The 20083-nt window shown below is 44.5% G+C and overlaps 1 protein-coding gene across 1 annotated transcript in view; it reads right to left on the reverse strand.

Moving 5' to 3' along the window:
- The window catches only part of LOC145396047 (nephrin-like), a 299410-nt gene that overhangs the window by 146066 nt on the left and 133261 nt on the right, over window positions 1-20083 (reverse strand). Inside the window, exon 2 of the mRNA XM_080269511.1 lies at window positions 19095-19232. Coding sequence (XP_080125637.1) covers window positions 19095-19232 — 138 coding nt within the window. The remainder of the gene's footprint in view (window positions 1-19094; window positions 19233-20083) is intronic.

A 20083-nucleotide genomic window follows, 5' to 3' on the forward strand; every position in this document is an offset into this window, starting at 1 on the left:
CTCCCCATTTTTTTTCCTTCTATTCCCTCCTTTCCTTCCTTTTATCTTTTTTTCCTTCCTACCTCCTCCTCCTCCTTTTCCTCCCACTCATGTTACCTACTCTTCATCTCCCCTCTTCTCTCCCCCTCCCCCTCTCCTCCTCCAACACTAGATCTATCTCTCTCCTTTCCCTTTCCCTCCTCTCTATCCTTCCCTTCCTCCTTCCATCCTTCTCTCAATCTATCCTTCTATTTCCTTCTATCTTCCTTCCTTCCCTCCTTTCTTCTCTATCGTTTCCTTTCCTCCCTCCCTCCCTCCTCCTTGGACCAATCTACCCCTCCTCCCTCTCTTTCCCCTTCCTTCCCCTCCTCCTCCTCCTCCTCCTCCCATCACTTGTCCAGACCAGCTATAGGATCAGGAAGGCTTTGTCGTGTCTTCAGGAGGAGGAGGAGGAGGAGGAGGAGGAGGAAGAGGAGGAGGAGGAGGAGGAGGAGGAGGAAGAGGAGGAGGAGGAGGAAAAACACCTTATACAGTCTTAGGATACGAACCATTTTCTTCCTTCTTCTCTTCCCTCTCTCTCTCTCCTATATTCCTTCGACTTTCTTCTTTTCCTCTCTATTCTTTAAGTTTGTCTTCTATCCACACTTTTTCTTCCCTCTTCCCTCTTTTTCTTCCTTCCTTCCTCCTTCCTTGTCTACTTCACTTATGATTTTCCTTCCTTCATATTTTCCTTTCTCTATTCCTTCCCTGTTTCTTCCTCCTCCTTTCCTTCCTACCTTTATCACCCTCCGGCTTTCCCTCCCTCCCTCCTTCCTTCTTTCCTTCCCTCCCTTCTCCGCTACCTTCCTTCATTCCAACTTTCCACCCCTCCCTTCTTTCTTCCTTCATTCCTTCCTTTGTCAACCTCCCTCCCTCCTTTCTACCTTGTCATCCCACTTCCCTTCCTTCCCTCCTTCATCACCCCTCTGTCTCTCTCTTCTTTCTCACTCAACCTCCATTCACTGCTTCTTTCAACACCTTCCTTCCTTCATGTCTTCCCACTTCCCTTCCTTCCTTCCTTCCTTCGTCACCCTCTCCCTCCTTTCTTCCTTCATGTCATCCCACTTCCCTTCACTTCTTCCTTTTTCCCTTCCTCCTTCCTTCCTTCATCACCCTCCCTTCCTCCTTTCTTCTAATCCCACTTCCCTTCCTCCCTCTCCTTCCTTCCCTCCTTCTCTCCCTCCTTCGCAAGAGGTCATCGAATCACTTTATTGCTTTTCCTCCATCCTATTTCACAAAGACTCAATCAATCCTGTAAGGTCTTAGAGAGAGAGAGAGAGAGAGAGAGAGAGAGAGAGAGAGAGAGAGAGAGACAGACAGACAGACAGACAGACAGAGACAGAGAGAGAGAATGTCACTACATAAATAGGAAAAGATGCATATTTATCGTGTGTGTGTGTGTGTGTGTGTGTGTGTGTGTGTGTGTGTGTGTGTGTGTGTGTGTGTGTGTGTGTGTGAGAGAGAGAGAGAGAGAGAGAGAGAGAGAGAGAGAGAGAGAGAGAGAATCAAAATCTCACCCACAAAATAAAAATAACAAAAGAAAACGGAAAATCAAAGAAGACTAAAAGGGGGAGACTTAAAAAAAAAATTTGTAACTAAAAGGTTTCCAGTAATTACCTTGAGACTGGCAAAAATCAGGACACTGGAGGCTTCTTGGGGAGGAGGGAGGGAGGGAGGGAGGGTGGGAAGGGAGGGGAAGGAAAGATGGATGGGTGGTAGGAAGAAGATGGAATAAAAGGGAAGGAAGAATGGAGAAGGGAAGGAAGGAAGGATGAGTGAAGGGAAGGGACGGGAAGAAAAGATGGATGGGTGGAAGGAAGGATGGAACGAAAGGGAAGGAAGAATGAAGAAAGGGAGGGAGGGAGGGAGGGAGGGAGGGTGGGAAGGAAGGGGAAGAAAAGATGAATGTGTGGAAGGAAGGATGGATGGATGGAATGAAAGGGAAGGAAGAATGATGGGAGGGAGGGAGGTAGGGAGGGAAGGAAGGGGAACGAAAGATGGATGGAAGGAAGGATGGAATGAAAGGGAAGGAAGAAGGGAGAAAGGGAGGGAGGAACGAACGAAGGAGGAAAGGAAAGAAAGAGAGGGAGGGAGAGAGGAACGAACGAAGGAGGGAAGGAAAGAAAGGGAGGGAGGGAGGAACGAACGAAGGAGGGAAGGAAGGAGAGGAGAGAGCGAAAGGAGGAGGCGAGAACAGACAAAGAACGTAAAGAAGGAAGGAAAGGAAGTGAAAGATGACTGTAAGAAGAGAAAGCAAGGAGGGAAGTAAGGAAGACAGAAGGAAAAATAAAGGAAAGACTTATGAAGGAAAAAGGAAAAAAAAAAAGCAATAATCTAACTTTCTATCATTCCTTCTAATCTTTTCTCCCAATTTCTCTCTTACTTTCTCCTCCTCCTCCTTCTCTCTTCTCCATTCTCTCACTCCGTTTAATCCTCTTCCTCCTCCATCATCATCATCATCACCACCACCACCACCACCACTACCACCATCATCATCACAACAACCACTATCACCACTACCACCACCATCATCATTTTTCATCACCACCATTATCATCATCATCATCATCACTACCACTACTACCATCATCGTCATCATCATCACTACCCACTCTTCCCCAATCCTTCCTACCTCCCTACTCCACCCATCCTCTCCATCAAAGTACCTCCACTCTACCTCCCTACCTTCCTCTTTACCTCCCCTCCTTCCTCCTCCTCACCATCTTCTCTCCCTGCTTACCTCTCTTTCCACCCTCCTCTCCTCCTCTCTCTCTCTCTCCCCCTCCGCCTCTCTTCCTCCTCCCTTCCTCTCTTCTCTCTCTCCTCCCCTTCCCCCCTCCCTCCAGCCTACCTGTCGAAGTCTGAGAAAGGTGTGACAGACAGGTAAATAATCAAATCTCTCTCTCTCTCTCTCTCTCCCTGCCTATCTTTCCCTACATTCTTCACCCCTCTTTCACAACTCTCTCTCTCGCTCTCTCTCTATTTATACTCTGATTCTATTTGCTTACATTTCTTTACCCTTGTTTCATTCTCTCTCTCTCTCTCTCTCTCTCACCTGTCACCTCCTGCCTTGCCTACCCTTTGATCGAGGGGGGGAGGGAGGGAGAGAGAGAGAGAGAGAGAGAGAGAGAGAGAGAGTACACAGGGCTAAGAAAACTAAAAGCAAAAGGTAAGAATCTCTGTCTGTCTCTCTCTCTCTCCTCTCTCTCTCTCTGCTTATCTCCCAGCCACACTCCCTTACTTCATCTCTCTCAATTCTCTTCTCTCCGCGCGATTTCACCTCCCTCTCTCTCTCTCTCTCTCTCTCTCTCTCTCTCTCTCTCCATTTTTAAACTTCCAGCCCCTCTCTCCTCTCCATCCTTTCTTTTTTCTTTAATTTTTTTCTCTTCGCAGTGGAGATATTTCTTTTTCACTTTCAATTCCTGCACGTACACGTTCCTCTCTCCTTCTCACACACACACACACACACACACACACACACACACACACACACACACACACACACATCTACAGTATATTCAACGTCTCCTTTACCCTTTCTCTCTCTCTCTCTCTCTCTCTCGATTCCAGGCTATAGATTTAAAGATACAGACAGCCAGACAGACAGACAAACATATCAATACATATATAGATAGACAGATAGATAGATAGACAGATAGATAGGCGAACAGGAAGACAAACAGATCGACAGATAGATATACAGCTAAGAAATAGACAATCAGATGAACTTGCACGATATATATACATAAATAGATAGATATATAGATTGATAGGTAGATAGACAGATATAGATAGATAGGCAGACACTGATACTTAGACGGATAGATAAATAGATAGACAGATATACACAGACGGGCACACAGACAGACGGACATATAATAACACTAATATAACAAAAACCTGATCAACTTCACACTGGAATGCTGATCTGCTCCCTCCCTCCCTCCCTCCCTCCCTCTCTCTCTTAATGTTGAGTGAGAGCTGACAGCATTCCTGACATTTAAAGAGGGAGGCCTTCACGTGGTGGCACTGATATAGCGGGTCGGATCCACTGCCTGGCTCTACACACGTCCCTCCCCTCTCTCCCTATCCCCCGAAAGGACACTGGTGGACTGCAGGAGAGGGGGAACTTCAGCCTGCAGTCCACTGGGCTTGCTTTTAGATGAGACTGGAGCAACAATAACCATCCATCCATCCATCCATCGTCTAATCCCATGCCGCCTCATGAGTTGCGTAGGAAGCCAGGGCTAGGCAAGTTGGTCCTGACATTTAAGATGAGAGTGACCAGCCTCATTCATCCCTGAGTGGCATTACATGAGCAATCAACCCCAACCATCCCTTGGATATAAACCTTCACCGGCTCAATCCGATTGGAGCGCCGTAATTACCCACTAATCCACCAGGCGCCATAATTTGGTTATATGGTTACCACCCAGCGTAGTAAATGGTTTCCTGGTGTACAGGAAACCATTTGGCTTGTCACTCAGTGTAGAGTCACCCACAGGCAGAAGGAAAAGGATAGAATGAAGGAAAGACAGAATAGGAATGACAGAACAATAATAACAATAGCAAAAATAACAATACTCTCCTCCCCACTCCCCTCCCTTCTCCTCCCAACATCCCTTCTCCCCACTCCCCTCCCTTCTCCTCCCCACATCCCTCCCCTCCTCCCCACTCCCCCTCCCGCGCTTCAATTTACACGCGATTGACAGGGACCCCAATCTTGTTTGTCGCGGAGGGGGGAGGGGGGAGTAAAAAAAAAAAAAAAAAAAAAAAAAAAAAAAGGAAGGGGCGTCCCCCCCCCCAAAAAAAAAAAACATACATAGCTAGAGGTGTCGGTGATATGGCTATACACGTACATGGATACACACGGGTTTATACGTACATATACATACATACATATACATAAACATACACATTACATATACATAAACATACACATACATACATACACACTGTACATAATATAAACATACATACAATGTATACATATACATACATACATACATACTGCTCATGCTTGGGAATACGTACACAGACGTAGTTACACGATACACACACACACACACACACACACCGGAATATCAAATTCTCTCTCTCTCTCTTTCACACACACACACACACACACACACACACAAACACACACACACACAACCGGAATATCAAATTCTCTCTCTCTCTCTCTCTCTCACACACACACACAAACACGGAGTAAAATGTTCGAGAAAACGAATGGAAAAACTACACGACAGGTATGGTGTGTGTGTGTGTGTGTGTGTGTGTGTGTGTGTGTGTGTGAGAGAGAGAGAGAGAGAGAGAGAGAGAGAGAGAGAGAGAGAAAAAGGGAATGGGAATGAGAGACAGGAAGGACTGAGGGAGAGGGGAGAGAGCAGAGGAAGGAGGAGAGGGAGAGAAGGCTGGGGAGGAGAATGGATCTGTGGGAGTTAGGGAAGAAGATGGGGAGAAGAGGGAGGCGGCAGGTGGGGATGGGGGAGAAAAAGGAGGTGGGAGGTGGGTATGGGGAGAGGAGGAAGATGAGAGGTGGGGGAGAAGAGACAGGGGGGATGGGGAGGAGAGGCGGAGGTGGGGAGAAGAGGGAGGTGGGAATGGGGAGAGGAGGGAGGTGGGGATGGGGAAGAGGAGGAAGATGAGGGGTAGGGGAGAAGAGGGAGATGGGGGTGGGGGAGAGGAGGGAGATAAGGGGATGGGGACTGGAGGAAGATGAGGGGTAGGGGAGAAAGGGGAGAAGAGGGGGATGGGGAGAAGAGGAAGGCGGATGTGGGGAGAAGAGGAAGGTGGAGGTGGGGAGAAGAGGAAGGTGGAGGTGGGGAGAAGAGGAAGGTGGAGGTGGGGAGAAGAGGAAGGTGGAGGTGGGGAGACGCGGAGTTCAGCAAAATTCGAGAAATAAGATTCGGTGGTGGGGGAGGGTGGGGAGGAGGGAGGAAAGCAGGGGAGAAGGGAGGAAAACAGGGGAGGAGGGAGGAAAAGAGGAGAAGGCAGAAGAAGACAGGATGGTGAGAAGCGGAGAAGGGAGGTGAAAAAGGAGGGGAGGAGGGAGGGAAAGAAAAGGAGGGAGGGAGGGAAAGAAGGGAGGAAGGAGGGAGAGGGAAGGAAAAAGGGGAAGGAGGGAGAGAAAAGGTGTGGAAAGTGGAGAGAAAGAAAGGCGATGCAGAATAGTAAGAGAGAGAAGAGAAAGAAATGGAGGAAAAAGCTACCAAACTCACTCTCTCTCTCTCTCTCTCTCTCTCTCTCACACACACACACACACACACACACACACACCACACACACACACACACACACACACACACACACACACACACACACACACACACGAGGACGAGGGGAAAATAGGATTGCCTTGTGGGTCGTGGGAAGAAAGTTGGAAACCTGAAAATAAACTGTGTGTGTGTGTGTGTGTGTGTGTGTGTGTGTGTGTGTGTGTGTGTGTGTGTGTGTGTGTGAGAGAGAGAGAGAGAGAGTCATTAACAATTACCTCCAAACTGGTTCCTCACCTACTACAGGAGGAGGAAATGGGCATCCTGTCTTTCACCTCTCTCTCTCTCTCTCTCTCTCTCTCTCTCTCTCTCAGATTATCCTATTATATTTTCTCAACATATTTTTGTCCCCCCCTCTTTCTCTCTCTCAGCCTATCTATCTATCTATCTATCTACCTGTCTGTCTGCCTGTCTGTCTGTCTGTCTGTCTGTCTCTCTCTCTCTCTCTCTCTCTCTCTGCCAAGCGGAAACACTGATAACAGTAACTTACCACCTCACGTACACCCTCTCTCTCCCTTTCTCTCTCTCTCTCTCTCTCCCCTACCCCTTTCCTTCTTCCAACATTCTCTCCCTCTCTCTATCATACCCCTTTCCTTCTTCCATCATTCTCTCTCTCTCTCTCTCAACAATCACACTGCAATTACTGTTTTCCTTTTATCTGTAATTGTATTGACCCTCACTGTGTCATTAAAATTCAAGGATAAACGATCAGAATAAAGATTGTATTATAATAATCATCATCATCATCAATCATCACTACCATTCTCATCATCATCATCACCATCATTACAATCACAACAATCATCATTGTGTAATCTGTGTGTGTGTGTGTGTGTGTGTGTGTGTGTGTGTGTGTGTGTGTGTTAGAGAGAGAGAGAGAGAGAGAGAGAGAGAGAGAGAGAGAGAGAGAGAGAGAGAGAGATGAAGAAGCATGTTAAGACAGTAGAGACAACAGGAATTTCTCTCTCTCTCACACACACACATACACACACTTTCCTCTTCCTTTGTATCCCTTCCTTCTCCTTCCCTCCCCTCTTGCCTCCCTTCCTCCCTCCCTCCCTCCCCTCTCCTAATCTTTATTCACAACCTCTGTTACGCCCTTTTACCCTTTAGTACTCTCCCCTCCCCTCCCTCCTTTCCCCTCCCCTCCCCATCACCATTTCCTCTCCCCCCCAATTTTCTACTTCGGTCACTTCCCCATTAAGTCTTTTTCCCCCTCCTCTCTCTCTCTCTCTCTCTCATATATTTTCTCACATTCTTAAGGCATGCTTGTCCTATCTCTCTCTCTCTCTCCCCTCAAATATTTTCTCACATTATTACCGTATCCTTGTCCTCTCTCTCTCCCTCCCTCTCTCTAACTTCTGTAATTAGGCACCAAGTCTTTCTCTTAAGGCCGAACCATATAATACGGTTCGTGAGGTCTGTATCTAGGTAACTCTCTCTCTCTCTCTCTCTCTCTCTCTCTCTCTCTCTCTCTCTCTCTAACGAATAAAAACGATGTCAATAAATAAGGTACTAAACAGGAAGGAATAATTAAAGAAAATAAAGACGTAATGTAAAGGAAGGAAGGAAGGAAGGAAGGAAGGAGGGAGGGAAATAAGGAGTTAAGGAAGAAATGAAGGACGGAAGGAAGGAGGGAAGAAAGGAAGGAAGGAGGGAGGGAAGGAAGGAAGGAAATAAGTACCATAGAGATTAATTAGGAAGAATGAGTAGAAGGGAAGGAAAAAAGAATGGAGAGAGAGAGAGAGAGAGAGAGAGAGAGAGAGAGAGAAATGGAAAGGAATACAATATCTCCCTAGAGTGAAAATGATATTGGCTTTCTCCCTCACTCTCTCCTTTTCTCCCTCACTCTCACTCTCTCTCCCCTCTCCCTTCCTCTCTCCCTCCCGTCCCTCTACTCTACCTTCCCTGCTTGCCTCATTCTCTCCCTTTTCTCCTTCCCTCCCTTCCTCCCTCATTTCCTTCCTTCGTCTTTAACTCCCTTCCTCTCCCTCTCTCTCCCTTTTGCGTTTCATGCTTGCTTTTTTCTCTCTCTCTCCCATTTCGCATACATTTTTTCTCTCTTCCTCCGTCTCTCTCTCTCTCTCTCTCTCTCTCTCTCTCAAATTCCCTTAGCTTTTCCTTGTCTCTGTCTCTCTGATCATACATTTAGACTAGCTCACGAGAGAGAGAGAGAGAGAGAGAGAGAGAGAGAGAGAGAGAGAGAGAAAAGGAAATCTCATAAAAAAACAAAAAACAAAAATCCTCCCCCCCACACCTGACCCTTGGGGGGGGGGGTAAGGACCTCTTGACCCCCGTGGGAACCTGTCCCCCCCCTCCTCCGTGCCCCCCAACCCCTGACCTCTGCCCCCTCACCCCAATTCGCCCCCCCCCCACTCCCACGCATTATCGCATTATACGGCCTGTGTGGGTTTGTTCCTGTTAGATCATTACCGGTGTAAGTAGGCCGTAAGTAAGGTAGGTAGGTAGGTAGGCAGGTACGTAGGTAGGTGGGTGGGTGGGTGGGTGAATGGATGAGAAGTTGGTTGGTTGGGAGGTGGGTGGGTGGGTGGGTGGGTAGGTAGGTAGGTAAGTAGGTAGGTAGGTAGGTAGGTAGGTAGGTAAGTAGGTGGGTGGGTGGGTGAATGGATGAGAGGTTGGTTGTTTGGTAGGTAGGTAGGTAGGTATGTAGGTAGGTAGGTAGGTGGATGAATGGATGAGAGGTTAGTTGGTTGGTTGGTTTGTTGGGAGGTAGGTAGGTAGGTAAGTAGGTAGGTAGGTAAGCAGGTAGGTAAGTAGGTAGGTAGGTAAGTAGGCAGGTAAGTAGGTAGGTAGGTAAGTAGGCAGGTAAGTAGGTAGGTAGGTAAGTAGGTAGGTAGGTAAGCAGGTAGGTAAGTAGGTAGGTAGGTAAGTAGGTAGGTAGGTAAGCAGGTAGGTAGGTAGGTAAGTAGGCAGGTAAGTAGGTAGGTAAGTAGACAGGAAGGTAAGTAGGCAGGTAGATACGTAAGGAATCTAACGTAGAATATAAGAGAGAGAGAGAGAGAGAGAGAGAGAGAGAGAGAGAGAGAGAGGACAATGGCAGGAAGAACAAAATTGGCCATACAATAAGATGCAATAATTTACTAATCTAACGGGAAGAAGAAAAAATAAGAGAGAAGGGAGATAGAAATAATCTCTCTCTCTCTCTCTCTCTAAGGTTCATTTTTGCATACCATAAACTTCCTCTCTCTCTCTCTCTCTTTCTTTCTCTCAAGATTATACCTCGACTTTTAAGTCCGGGCGTGAAGAGGGGAGAGTGGGTGGGGGTGGGTGTGGGCGTGGGTGGGAGGGAGAGGGGTGTTGTAGGGTGCGAAGAAGGGGCGGGGTAGGTGAAAGAGATGAATGTGTGTGTGTGTGTGTGTGTGTGTGTGTGTGTGTGTGTGTGTGTGTGTGTGTGTGTGTGTGTGTGTGTGTGTGTGTGTGTGTGTGTGTGTGTGTGTGTGTGTGTGTGAGAGAGAGAGAGAGAGAGAGAGAGAGAGAGAGAGAGAGAGAGAGAGAGAGAGAGAGAGAGCAAAATTAAAGCAAGCACGTCAGACAAAAGTGAGCGAGGTGAATAAGTGTGGGAAGAGGAATGAGCAGAGGTGAGGCGAGGGTCAACTATTCTCTCTCTCTCTCCCTCTCTCTCTTCTTCTTCTTTCCCTTCCTTTCCTCATCCCCCTTCGTCCTTACCTTTCTATGCCTTAACTTATTTCACCTTCCCTTCCCTTTCCTTTCCTTTCCTTCCCTTCCCTTCCCTTCCCTTCCCTTCCCCTCCCCTCCCCTCCCCACACTAGGGAGGGGGAGTTGCGTGAAGACTGTCTTGGCTAATGATATGCAGGTGGGGAGGAGGAAGGGGGATGAGAAGGGGTGAGAGAGAGAGAGAGAGAGAGAGAGAGAGAGAGAGAGAGAAAGAGAGAGAGAGAATAAGGATGTAAAGTGGGTGGCTGAATAATAATAATAATAATAATAACGATACTACTAATAATAACAACAGTAGTAGTAGTAGTAGTAGTAGTAGTGGTAGTAGCAATAATAACAATAACAATAATAATAATAATAATCGTTGTGGTAGTAGTGTAGTAGTAGTAGTAGTAGTAGTAGCAGTAGTAGCAGTAATAATAATAATAATAATTATAATAATAATAATAATAATAATAATGTAGCTTTCAACAATACACAACCATTTCATTTCAGACAACAGGAAATCAGAGAGAGAGAAAGAGAGAGAGAGAGAGAGAGAGATATACCTCTTTACATTTTTATTTCCAGGTCATACAGAGGTGATGTATTTTCTCTCTCTCTCTCTCTCTCTCTCTCTCAAAATCATACCTTGATTTTTAAGTGTGGATGTGAAAGGAAGGGAGGAAGCAGGATGTGAAAGAGGGAGAGTGGTGTGTGTGTGTGTGTGTGTGTGTGTGTGTGTGTGTGTGTGTGTGTGTGTGTGTGTGTGTGTGTGTGTGTGTGTGTGTGTGTACGTCATCATCATCATCATCATCTCCCACCACACTCCACACCCCCATCTTTCCCCCCTCCTCCCCTCCCCCAACCACCCACCCTTCCTCAACCATCCCCAGAGCTGTAATGGTCGTTAAGGGAGCCTAATTACTCTCCCTTACACCCTTAACAAGCGCTAGCCACCCTATTTGCCAATTAAGGGAGAGAGTGTGTGTGTTTAGCACCTTTAATGCTCACCCTTTCAATTCGTCACCCTCTCTTTCTCTCGCTCTCGAGCTATATATCTATTAAGCAATCTATCCATCCACATTATCTACTTACCTATCCCCCGTCTCTCTCTCTCTCTCTCTCTCTCTCTCTCTCTCTCTCATCCTTAAGAATGTGTGTGTGTGTGTGTGTGTGTGTGTGTGTGTGTGTGTGTGTGTGTGTGTGTGTGTGTGTGTGAGAGAGAGAGAGAGAGAGAGAGAGAGAGGTGGGTAGCGTTGCGTGGAGGTGTGGAATGCGGGGGTGGAGCAGAAGTGGATGATTAGGGTGTGTGTGGAAACGAGTGTGTGAGTGTGTGTGCGTGTGGATCAATGTGCGTGAGGCAAGGGTGAACATATACCGTATATTCATGTACGTTTTTTGGAGTATGTACAGTATGTATGAATGGTCGTCTCTCTCTCTCTCTGTATGTATGTATGTATGTGCACGCGTGTATATGTGTACAGGTATGTGTAAATGACCTTTCACCCCTTTCTGTCTTTCTCTGTATGTGTGTATGTATATCCCTCCCTCCCTCTCTCCCTTCCTCTCTCTCTCTCTCTCTGTATGTACGTAATCCATACATGTACGCGTGTATATCCGTGTACACCTATACAAACTGCCAATGAATACACACAGGTAAGTCTATACAGGTGAGAATATTTACACTAATACCATTGCACTCTCCCCCCATACACCGCGATGAATAACCATGAAAAATATGTATAAATATGTATAATGCATGTATAATGTATGAATATGTATAGATAAAAAGTTGTATATGTATAGAAAAAGATGTATAAAGTATATGAATAATAAAAATGAATATGTATAATGTATGGAATATGTATATAAAGATATGTATGGATATGTATAATAAGTATGAAGAATGAAGACTATGAGTATGTATGAGAAATGAATAGGTTTGGATAATAAAATGTATAGAAATGTATGAATATGTATACTTAAAAATATGTATGAAAAAATATATACATAACTAGGTTGATGTATGCAGGCTGATAGATAAACGGTAGATGAAGTTTGCATGACAGTAGATGAAAGTAGATAAATTTGTTTATGGCTGAGCAGATGAGCAGATTAATTCGGACACACGCACACACTTCCATTCACACACACACACACACACACACACACACACACACTTCCATACATACTCACACACTTTCATAAATGCACATACCGGTACTTATTAAAACAGCACACACACACACACACACACACACACACTTTCATACATACACACATACTAAAACAGATCACACACACACACACACACACACACTTCCATACATACTCACACACTTTCATAAATACACACACTTTTATGCACACACACACACACACACATACACACACACACACACACACACACATACACACACACACACACACACGATTTTAAAGTCATAGGTCGACACATTCTTCACCTGTTCCACGAAGCTAACGATCTGCACAGGTAGAACTGAACTACACCCCCACTCACCTCACCTCACCTCACCCCTCACCTCACTTCATCCTACCTTACCCCACCTCATCTCACCTCACCCCACCTCACCTCACCTTACCCCACCTTACCCCGCTTCACCTCACCTCACCCCGCTTCACCTCACCTCACCTCACCTAGCTTCATCCCACCTCACATCACCTCCCCTCCCCTTCCCTCCACTCACTTCACCTCACCTCACCTCTCCTCACCTCACCTTATCTCTCCTCACCTCACTTCACCTCACCCCACCACCTTATTTCACGTATGTCAGTCGAGGAGAAAGACAATACTGTCGCTCTACATCCCTTCCACAGCACTTCTTCGTGACTAGCATCATAATCTAGCGTTAATCCCGGAGAGAGGGCACTTTTAGGCCAGGTTAGAGGGAAGGAGGGCTAGTCACGAAGAAGTGCTACGGTATATCACTTACAACCCTCACCCAACCTATATTTCTGAAACTACCAATAGCACTACCACAACTACCACAATAACAACCACCACTCCTACCACAATTATAACCACCACTCCTACCACAATTATAACCACCACTCCTACCACAACTACCACAATCCACGTCAAAGTAAGAGGGATATGAAGAAGTTGAGGGAAAGGAATTTTTATAGACTAGGAGTTATTGAAGGAGACTCGCTTACTTTCTCTCTCTCTCTCTCTCCCTTTCATTCTCCTTTCCAACTTTCCTCCTCTCTCTCTCTCTCCGTTCCTTTCATTCTCCTTTCCTCCTCTTCTTATTTCTCTATCCCTCTCTCTCTCTCTCCTGCCCTTCCAGTTCCCTTCCCTTCCCTTCCCCATCCTCCTCCCTCCCCTCCCTCCTTCTCCTCCCCTCCCTCATGTGTAGTTTTGGGCAATAAGGTCGCAAATAAAGACACAAAAGGCCAAAAATGACCCTAACATACACTCTGAAGGGAAGAAAAGTGTTAGGGTGATGATGATGATGATGATGATGATGATGATGATGATGATGATGATGACGATAAAAAGGAAATTGTGTGTGTGTGTGTGTGTGTGTGTGTGTGTGTGTGTGAGAGAGAGAGAGAGAGAGAGAATGTATTTGTTTCTCTTCCTTCCGACTTTCTTTTCCTCTTCCTACTTTCTCTCTCTCTCTCTCTCTCTCTCGTATCTATTTTTTCCTCTATTGTTTTACGGATAATTTTATTTTATCTATCTCTTCCTGTTTTCTCTTTGCCTTGCTCTATCTATCATTACTATCTATCTATCTATCTATCTATCTCTATGTACTGTATCTATCTATCTATCTATCTCTATGTACTGTATCTAACTATCTAATGTATCTATCCATCTATCTGTCTATCTATTTACCTGTCTATCTACCTATTTATCTATCTATCAGTAGTAACAACTCATTAATTTCAACAATAATAATAAGTTCCATAATTCAATAATAATAATAATAATAATAATAATAATTCTGAAGTAAAATTAATAATCACGATTATGATAATAGTAACAATAAACAAAATAATAATAATAATAATAATAATAATAATAATAATAATAAATAAATGGCAATGAAAATATAATCATAAATAAAAAATGACAATAATACAGTAATAATAATAATAATAATAATAATAATAACAATAATAATAATAATAATTTGTAATTCTAACATTATTATTCTTTCGCTTTCCTCTTCCTCCTCCATCATCATCATTCTTCAATTTCCTCTTCCTCTTTTCCTTCTCACCTCTTCCTCCTCCTCCTCCTCCTCTTCCTCTTCCTCGACTATCATAATTTTCTTCTCCATTAGCTTTTCTATCCATCCCATATTTCCTCCTCCTCCTCCTCCTCCTCCTCTCTCTCTCTCTTACACTGTTCTCATTCTTTCTCTACTTCTCCAATTTTATTATTATTATTATCATTATTATTAATTATTATTATTATCATCATCATCATCATTAGTAGTAGTAGTAGTAGACCTTCTCTTCTATTATTATTATTATTACTACTACTACTATCATCATTCTTATTACTATTACTATGATTACTACTACTACTACTATCATCACTATTATTTTCCTTAAGTTTATCTTCCACATATATATTTTTCATCATTCGTTTCCTCAATTTTCTTCCTCTTTCACTTCCTCCCTCTTCATCACTTCCTCTTCCTCCCTCTCATTCACCTTCTCTCCCTGTCTCACTCACTCTATACTCATTCACTCACTCTTCTATACTCTCATTCATTTCTCTCTCTTTCTCTCTATGTCTCTGTATCTCCCCTCCCTATCTCCCTCACTGTTCTCTCCCCTCCCAGCTGTCCAACTCTCTCTCTCAATACATTACCTCCCCTCCAGTCTCTCTCTCCCCTCTCTTTACTCTCCCTCTCTCCTCTCTTCATCCTCTCCTAATTCCTCTTGTTGAAAATTGGGTTGTCGCCTCCGTAGAGTTGGGACCAAAAATTGCGTAAACCAAGATTAAAACAGCAGATCGCGAAGGAAGGAGGGAAGGAAGGAAGGAAGGAGGGAAGGAAGGAGGAAAGGAAGGAAGGAAGGAGGGAAGGAAGGAAGGAAGGAGGGAAGGAAGGAAGGAAGAAAAGAAGGGAAGGAGGGAGGGAAGAAAGAAGGGAAGGAGGGAAGGAAGGAAAGAAGGAAGGAAGGAGGGAGGGAGGGAAGGTAGGGAAAAATGATGATAATGAATGAAGGAAGGAAAGAAGGAAGGAGGGAAAATGAAGGAACGAATTAAGGGTTAGGAAGGAAAGGAAGAGAGAGAGAGAGAGAGAGAGAGAGAGAGAGACTGTCTTTTTACTGAATCAATTATCCCCGTCTTCCTCAGCCTCTTGTTATTCTTGCTTTTTGTTGTTTTTTTCTTTCCATCCCTCTTTCACTTTTTCCTTCGCCTTTTCGTCTATTCTTATCGTCTTTTATTTATTCATATTTTTTCGTCCTTGTTTATATATAATTATTTTCCTACTCTTTTCCTGTCATCTCGTTTGGAATATGTTGAATTTTCCCTATTTTCCTTCCTCTATCGTCTTTCCTTCATTCTTCCTTCCTTCCTTCATTCATTCACTGCTTCTTCCTCTCCTTCCTTCTTTCCTTCTTTTTTCTTTCCTTCATTCCTACCTTCTTTGTTTCTTCCTTCCTTTTCTTTCCTTCCTTCCTTCCTTCTTTCATTCATTACTTCCTTTCCTTCCTTCCTTCATTGCTTCCTTTCCTTCCTTCTTCCTTCACTGCTTCTTCCTTTCCCTCCTTCCTTCCTTCATTGCTTCCTTTCCTTCCTTCACTGCTTCTTCCTTTCCCTCCTTCCTTCCTTCATTGCTTCTTTCTTCCCCTCCTTCCTTACTTCATTGCTTCTTTCCTTCCTTCATTCATTCACTGCTTCTTACTTCCCCTCCTTCCTTCATTTTCTGTTCAATCCTTCATTCATTGCTTCTTTCCTTCCTTCATTTCCTTCCTTCCTTCACTCATTCATTCTTCGCTTACTTCTTACATTCCTCCTCCGTCAATCACCTTCATTCCTCCTTCATTCCTTCTACTCTCTTTTCATCATCATCATCATTCTCTCTCTCTCTCTCTCACTCATCACTTTCTTCCACTACCTCTCTCTCCCTCCACATCAATTTCCTACTCTCTCTCTCTCTCTCTTTATCTTCACTTTCTTCCACAACATTTCTCTTCCTCCCAATCGATTTCCTTCTCTCTCTCTCTCAACACACAGGAGGAGGCGTAAGGCGTGAACCAACATTGTATACAAACAAGACGCGGCGATGGTCAGTTGAGAGAGAGAGAGAGAGAGAGAGAGAGAGAGAGAGAGAGAGAGAAATCTATTAAACTGAATGTGTATTTTAGCAATATAATACAGTGAAGGAGGAGGAGGAGGAGGAGGAGAGATCTGATGATGGTTATTCTCTCTCTCTCTCTCTCACCCTAGTACTAGACTAACGAAGCCTGTCTAACCAACTTTCTCTCTCTCTCTCTCTCTCTCTCTCTCTCACACACACACACTTTTCCTCCCTTACTTTTCATTCTATCTCCGTTCCATTTCTCTCTCTCTCTCTAGTCTTCCGTTCTGTCTCCCTTCTACTCTCTCTCTCTCTCTCTAAAATAATCATTTCCGTAGGAGTAAGTGATCACCTCATTTCCACGCTTCCAGTAAACGCATTTCATTTCCTCTCCCTCTCTCTCTCTGATCTTTCTTCCCTTCCCCCTCCGTCTTTCTCTCTCTCTCCCTCCCTCCCATCTTTCTTCCCCTCCCCCTCCGTCTTCTCTTTCTCTCTCTCTCTCTCTCATCTTTCTTCCCCTCCCCCTCCGTCTCCTCGACTTTCATCTCTCTTCCATCTCCCATTTCTCTCTCTCTCTCATCTTTCTTCCCCTCCGCCTCCCTCTCCTCAACTTCCATCTCTCTTCTATTCTTCCTCCCTTTCATTCTCTCTCTCTCTCTCTCTCTCTCTCTCAAGGGCATGTCAGAATCACCCACCCACTTCAGCGTTCGGCAACCCCTCTCCAGTCCTTTCTCTACCCTCCATCTATCTATCTATCTATGTTCTATATCTATCTATCTACACGCGTCCTGTATCTATCTACCTTCTACAAAATCTTCTCCTAGAACACAAAATTGGACGGTGCAGTATAGATGTACCCCCTCCCTCTACCTACTACAAAGGTTACGTAACATCTGCCCACCTCCTGTTTATCCTGCAAAAATCTCCTAGAACCACGGTCGGTGATTTTTTTAACCCCCCCCCCCAAAAAAAAATCAGTGATTTTTTTATTTATTCGATTTATTTTATTTTATTTATTTGATATTTCTGTTTATTATATATCTAATATTTCAAAAGCAGTGAACTGAATACTGTGCACATCACGTCCTGTCTGTGCACTGATGGTTCACTGGCCAGACTCCAGCTACACACCTGTTCCAGTGCTGTGTGTACACTGCTGGTTTACAGTGCTGTCTGTACACTAGTGGTAGTGGCTGAGTTGCCAGTGGTAATACACACAGCATATTGCTGTTCCAGTGCTGTGTGTACACTAGTGGTTAACAGTGCTGTGTGTACACTAGTGGTTAACAGTGCTGTGTGTACACTAGTGGTAGTGGCTGAGTTGCCAGTGGTAATACACACAGCATATTGCTGTTCCAGTGCTGTCTGTACACTGCTGGTTAAGGCTGAGTTGCCAGTGGTATTACACACAGCATATTGCAAAGCTGATTATATTACCACACAGACAAATCAAAAGCTGATGTTATTATGACATGACCTTCAGTGACCCAGCACATCCTACCTAGTCTTATGGCTGGGTTTTGTCTTAAGTGACCCAGCACATCCTACCTAGTCTTATGGCTGGGTTTTGTCTTAAGTGACCCAGCACAGCCTACCTAGTCTTATGGCTGGGTTTTGTCTTAAGTCACCCAGCACAGCCTACCTAGTCTTATGGCTGGGTTTTGTCTTAAGTCACCCAGCACAGCCTACCTAGTCTTATGGCTGGGTTTTGTCTTAAGTGACCCAGCACAGCCTACCTAGTCTTATGGCTGGGGTTAGTCACCCAGCACAGCCTACCTAGTCTTATGGCTGGGTTTTGTCTTAAGTCACCCAGCACAGCCTACCTAGTCTTATGGCTGGGTTTTGTCTTAAGTCACCCAGCACAGCCTACCTAGTCTTATGGCTGGGGTTAGTCACCCAGCACAGCCTACCTAGTCTTATGGCTGGGTTTTGTCTTAAGTCACCCAGCACAGCCTACCTAGTCTTATGGCTGGGTTTTGTCTTAAGTCACCCAGCACAGCCTACCTAGTCTTATGGCTGGGGTTAGTCACCCAGCACAGCCTACCTAGTCTTATGGCTGGGTTTTGTCTTAAGTGACCCAGCACAGCCTACCTAGTCTTATGGCTGGGGTTAGTCACCCAGCACAGCCTACCTAGTCTTATGGCTGGGTTTTGTCTTAAGTGACCCAGCACAGCCTACCTAGTCTTATGGCTTATTGCACAGCCTACCTAGTCTTATGGCTGGGGTTAGTCACCCAGCACAGCCTACCTAGTCTTATGGCTGGGTTTTGCCTTAGTCACCCAGCACGGCCTACCTAGTCTTATGGCTGGGGTTAGTCACCCAGCACAGCCTACCTAGTCTTATGGCTGGGTTTTGCCTTAAGTGACCCAGCACAGCCTACCTAGTCTTATGGCTGGGTTTTGTTTTAAGTGACCCAACACAGCCTACCTAGTCTTATGGCTGGGGTTAGTCACCCAACACAGCCGACCTAGTCTTATGGCTGGGTTGTTGATTTATGGTTCAGTATTTCACATGTACAAATAATGTCAATACTTAGTGTCACAAATGTAAAAATATTTTTTGTCATACAATATAGCAATATCTAATGGCACCATTCTCCAAAAGCTGCTGACTTAATGCTTAAATAGCTGAATAAATGAATGCCAACAGAAAGTGTTATACTACTTTTGTATACCTTTAGATTATATTTCTGTTAACTTTAAGATGTAAAAAATATATATATATATTTGAGCACAAAAATCAATTATTTCATCACATGATTAAATCAATTTGATTTAATCAGTGCCAACTCTGTCCAGAACATACCAAAATCTTCTCCTTGAATAACACTCACCCAAGACAAATCCATCCTTGGCCCACTGCACCCTGCCTGCTTGGTGTCCTACTTCACAGCGTATGATGGCAACCCCCCCTTCAACCACCTGCTGATCTACTGGCGCCGTGCGAAAGTGCTGACGCTGCTGACCACAACCTGAGGGAGAGGATAAGTAAATGATGAGCAGGTGATACGTAGAGAATGAGCAGGTGATGAGTAGGATATAGGTAGCGTTAAAACTTGATAAAAACAAAAATAAAATAATAATAATAATAATAATAATAATAATTATTATTATTATGATTATTATTATTATTAGTTATAATTTTATTAATAAAATTTTTATACATTCCAGGGCAGATACTTCAAAAAAATCAAGGAGAAAATCACTTTTCAGTGTTTGGTATCGTGTGTGTGTGTGTGTGTGTGTGTGTGTGTGTGTGTGTGTGTGTGTGTGTGTGTGTGTGTGACGTTGCTAAGCTGATAATGTCGCCCTGTGTCTTGAATTAATGACCTCTGATGGATTCTCAAATTATGCTGCTCCCTTTTTTTTTCCCCTGTCTTTTGCTCCCCCCCCCCTCATCGATTAATCCTGTCTTTATGAATCCTAATAACGTCACTTTGGCTGGCAGGTGCGCTCTTTTTTTAATCCTCTTAATCTCTCTCTCTCTCTCTCTCTCTCTCTCTCTCACACACACACACACACACGGGTGCACGCATATTTTTTTTGTGTGTATATATATAGATAGATAGATATGTATGTATACGGTGCAAAAATGCGTCCACCCATCCATCTACCTGTCTACACAGTTCTAATATATATTGATACAAAGGTCACCCTGCTGCTCGTCCATCTCCTCCCTAAACTGTTAAACAAGGCAATTCATCTTGCTTGGCCACTGATACACTTTCTTCCTCCTCACCCATAAATCCACATTAGCCCTAACAACCCTCCCGCCACCTTAATCACCTCCACACCTGTCACACCTAACGCTGATATAATCCCA

Source organism: Coenobita brevimanus, chromosome 34, assembly GCF_032717465.1.
Source record: "Coenobita brevimanus isolate Jiangsu-jjx chromosome 34, ASM3271746v2, whole genome shotgun sequence".
NCBI lineage: Eukaryota > Metazoa > Arthropoda > Malacostraca > Decapoda > Coenobitidae > Coenobita > Coenobita brevimanus.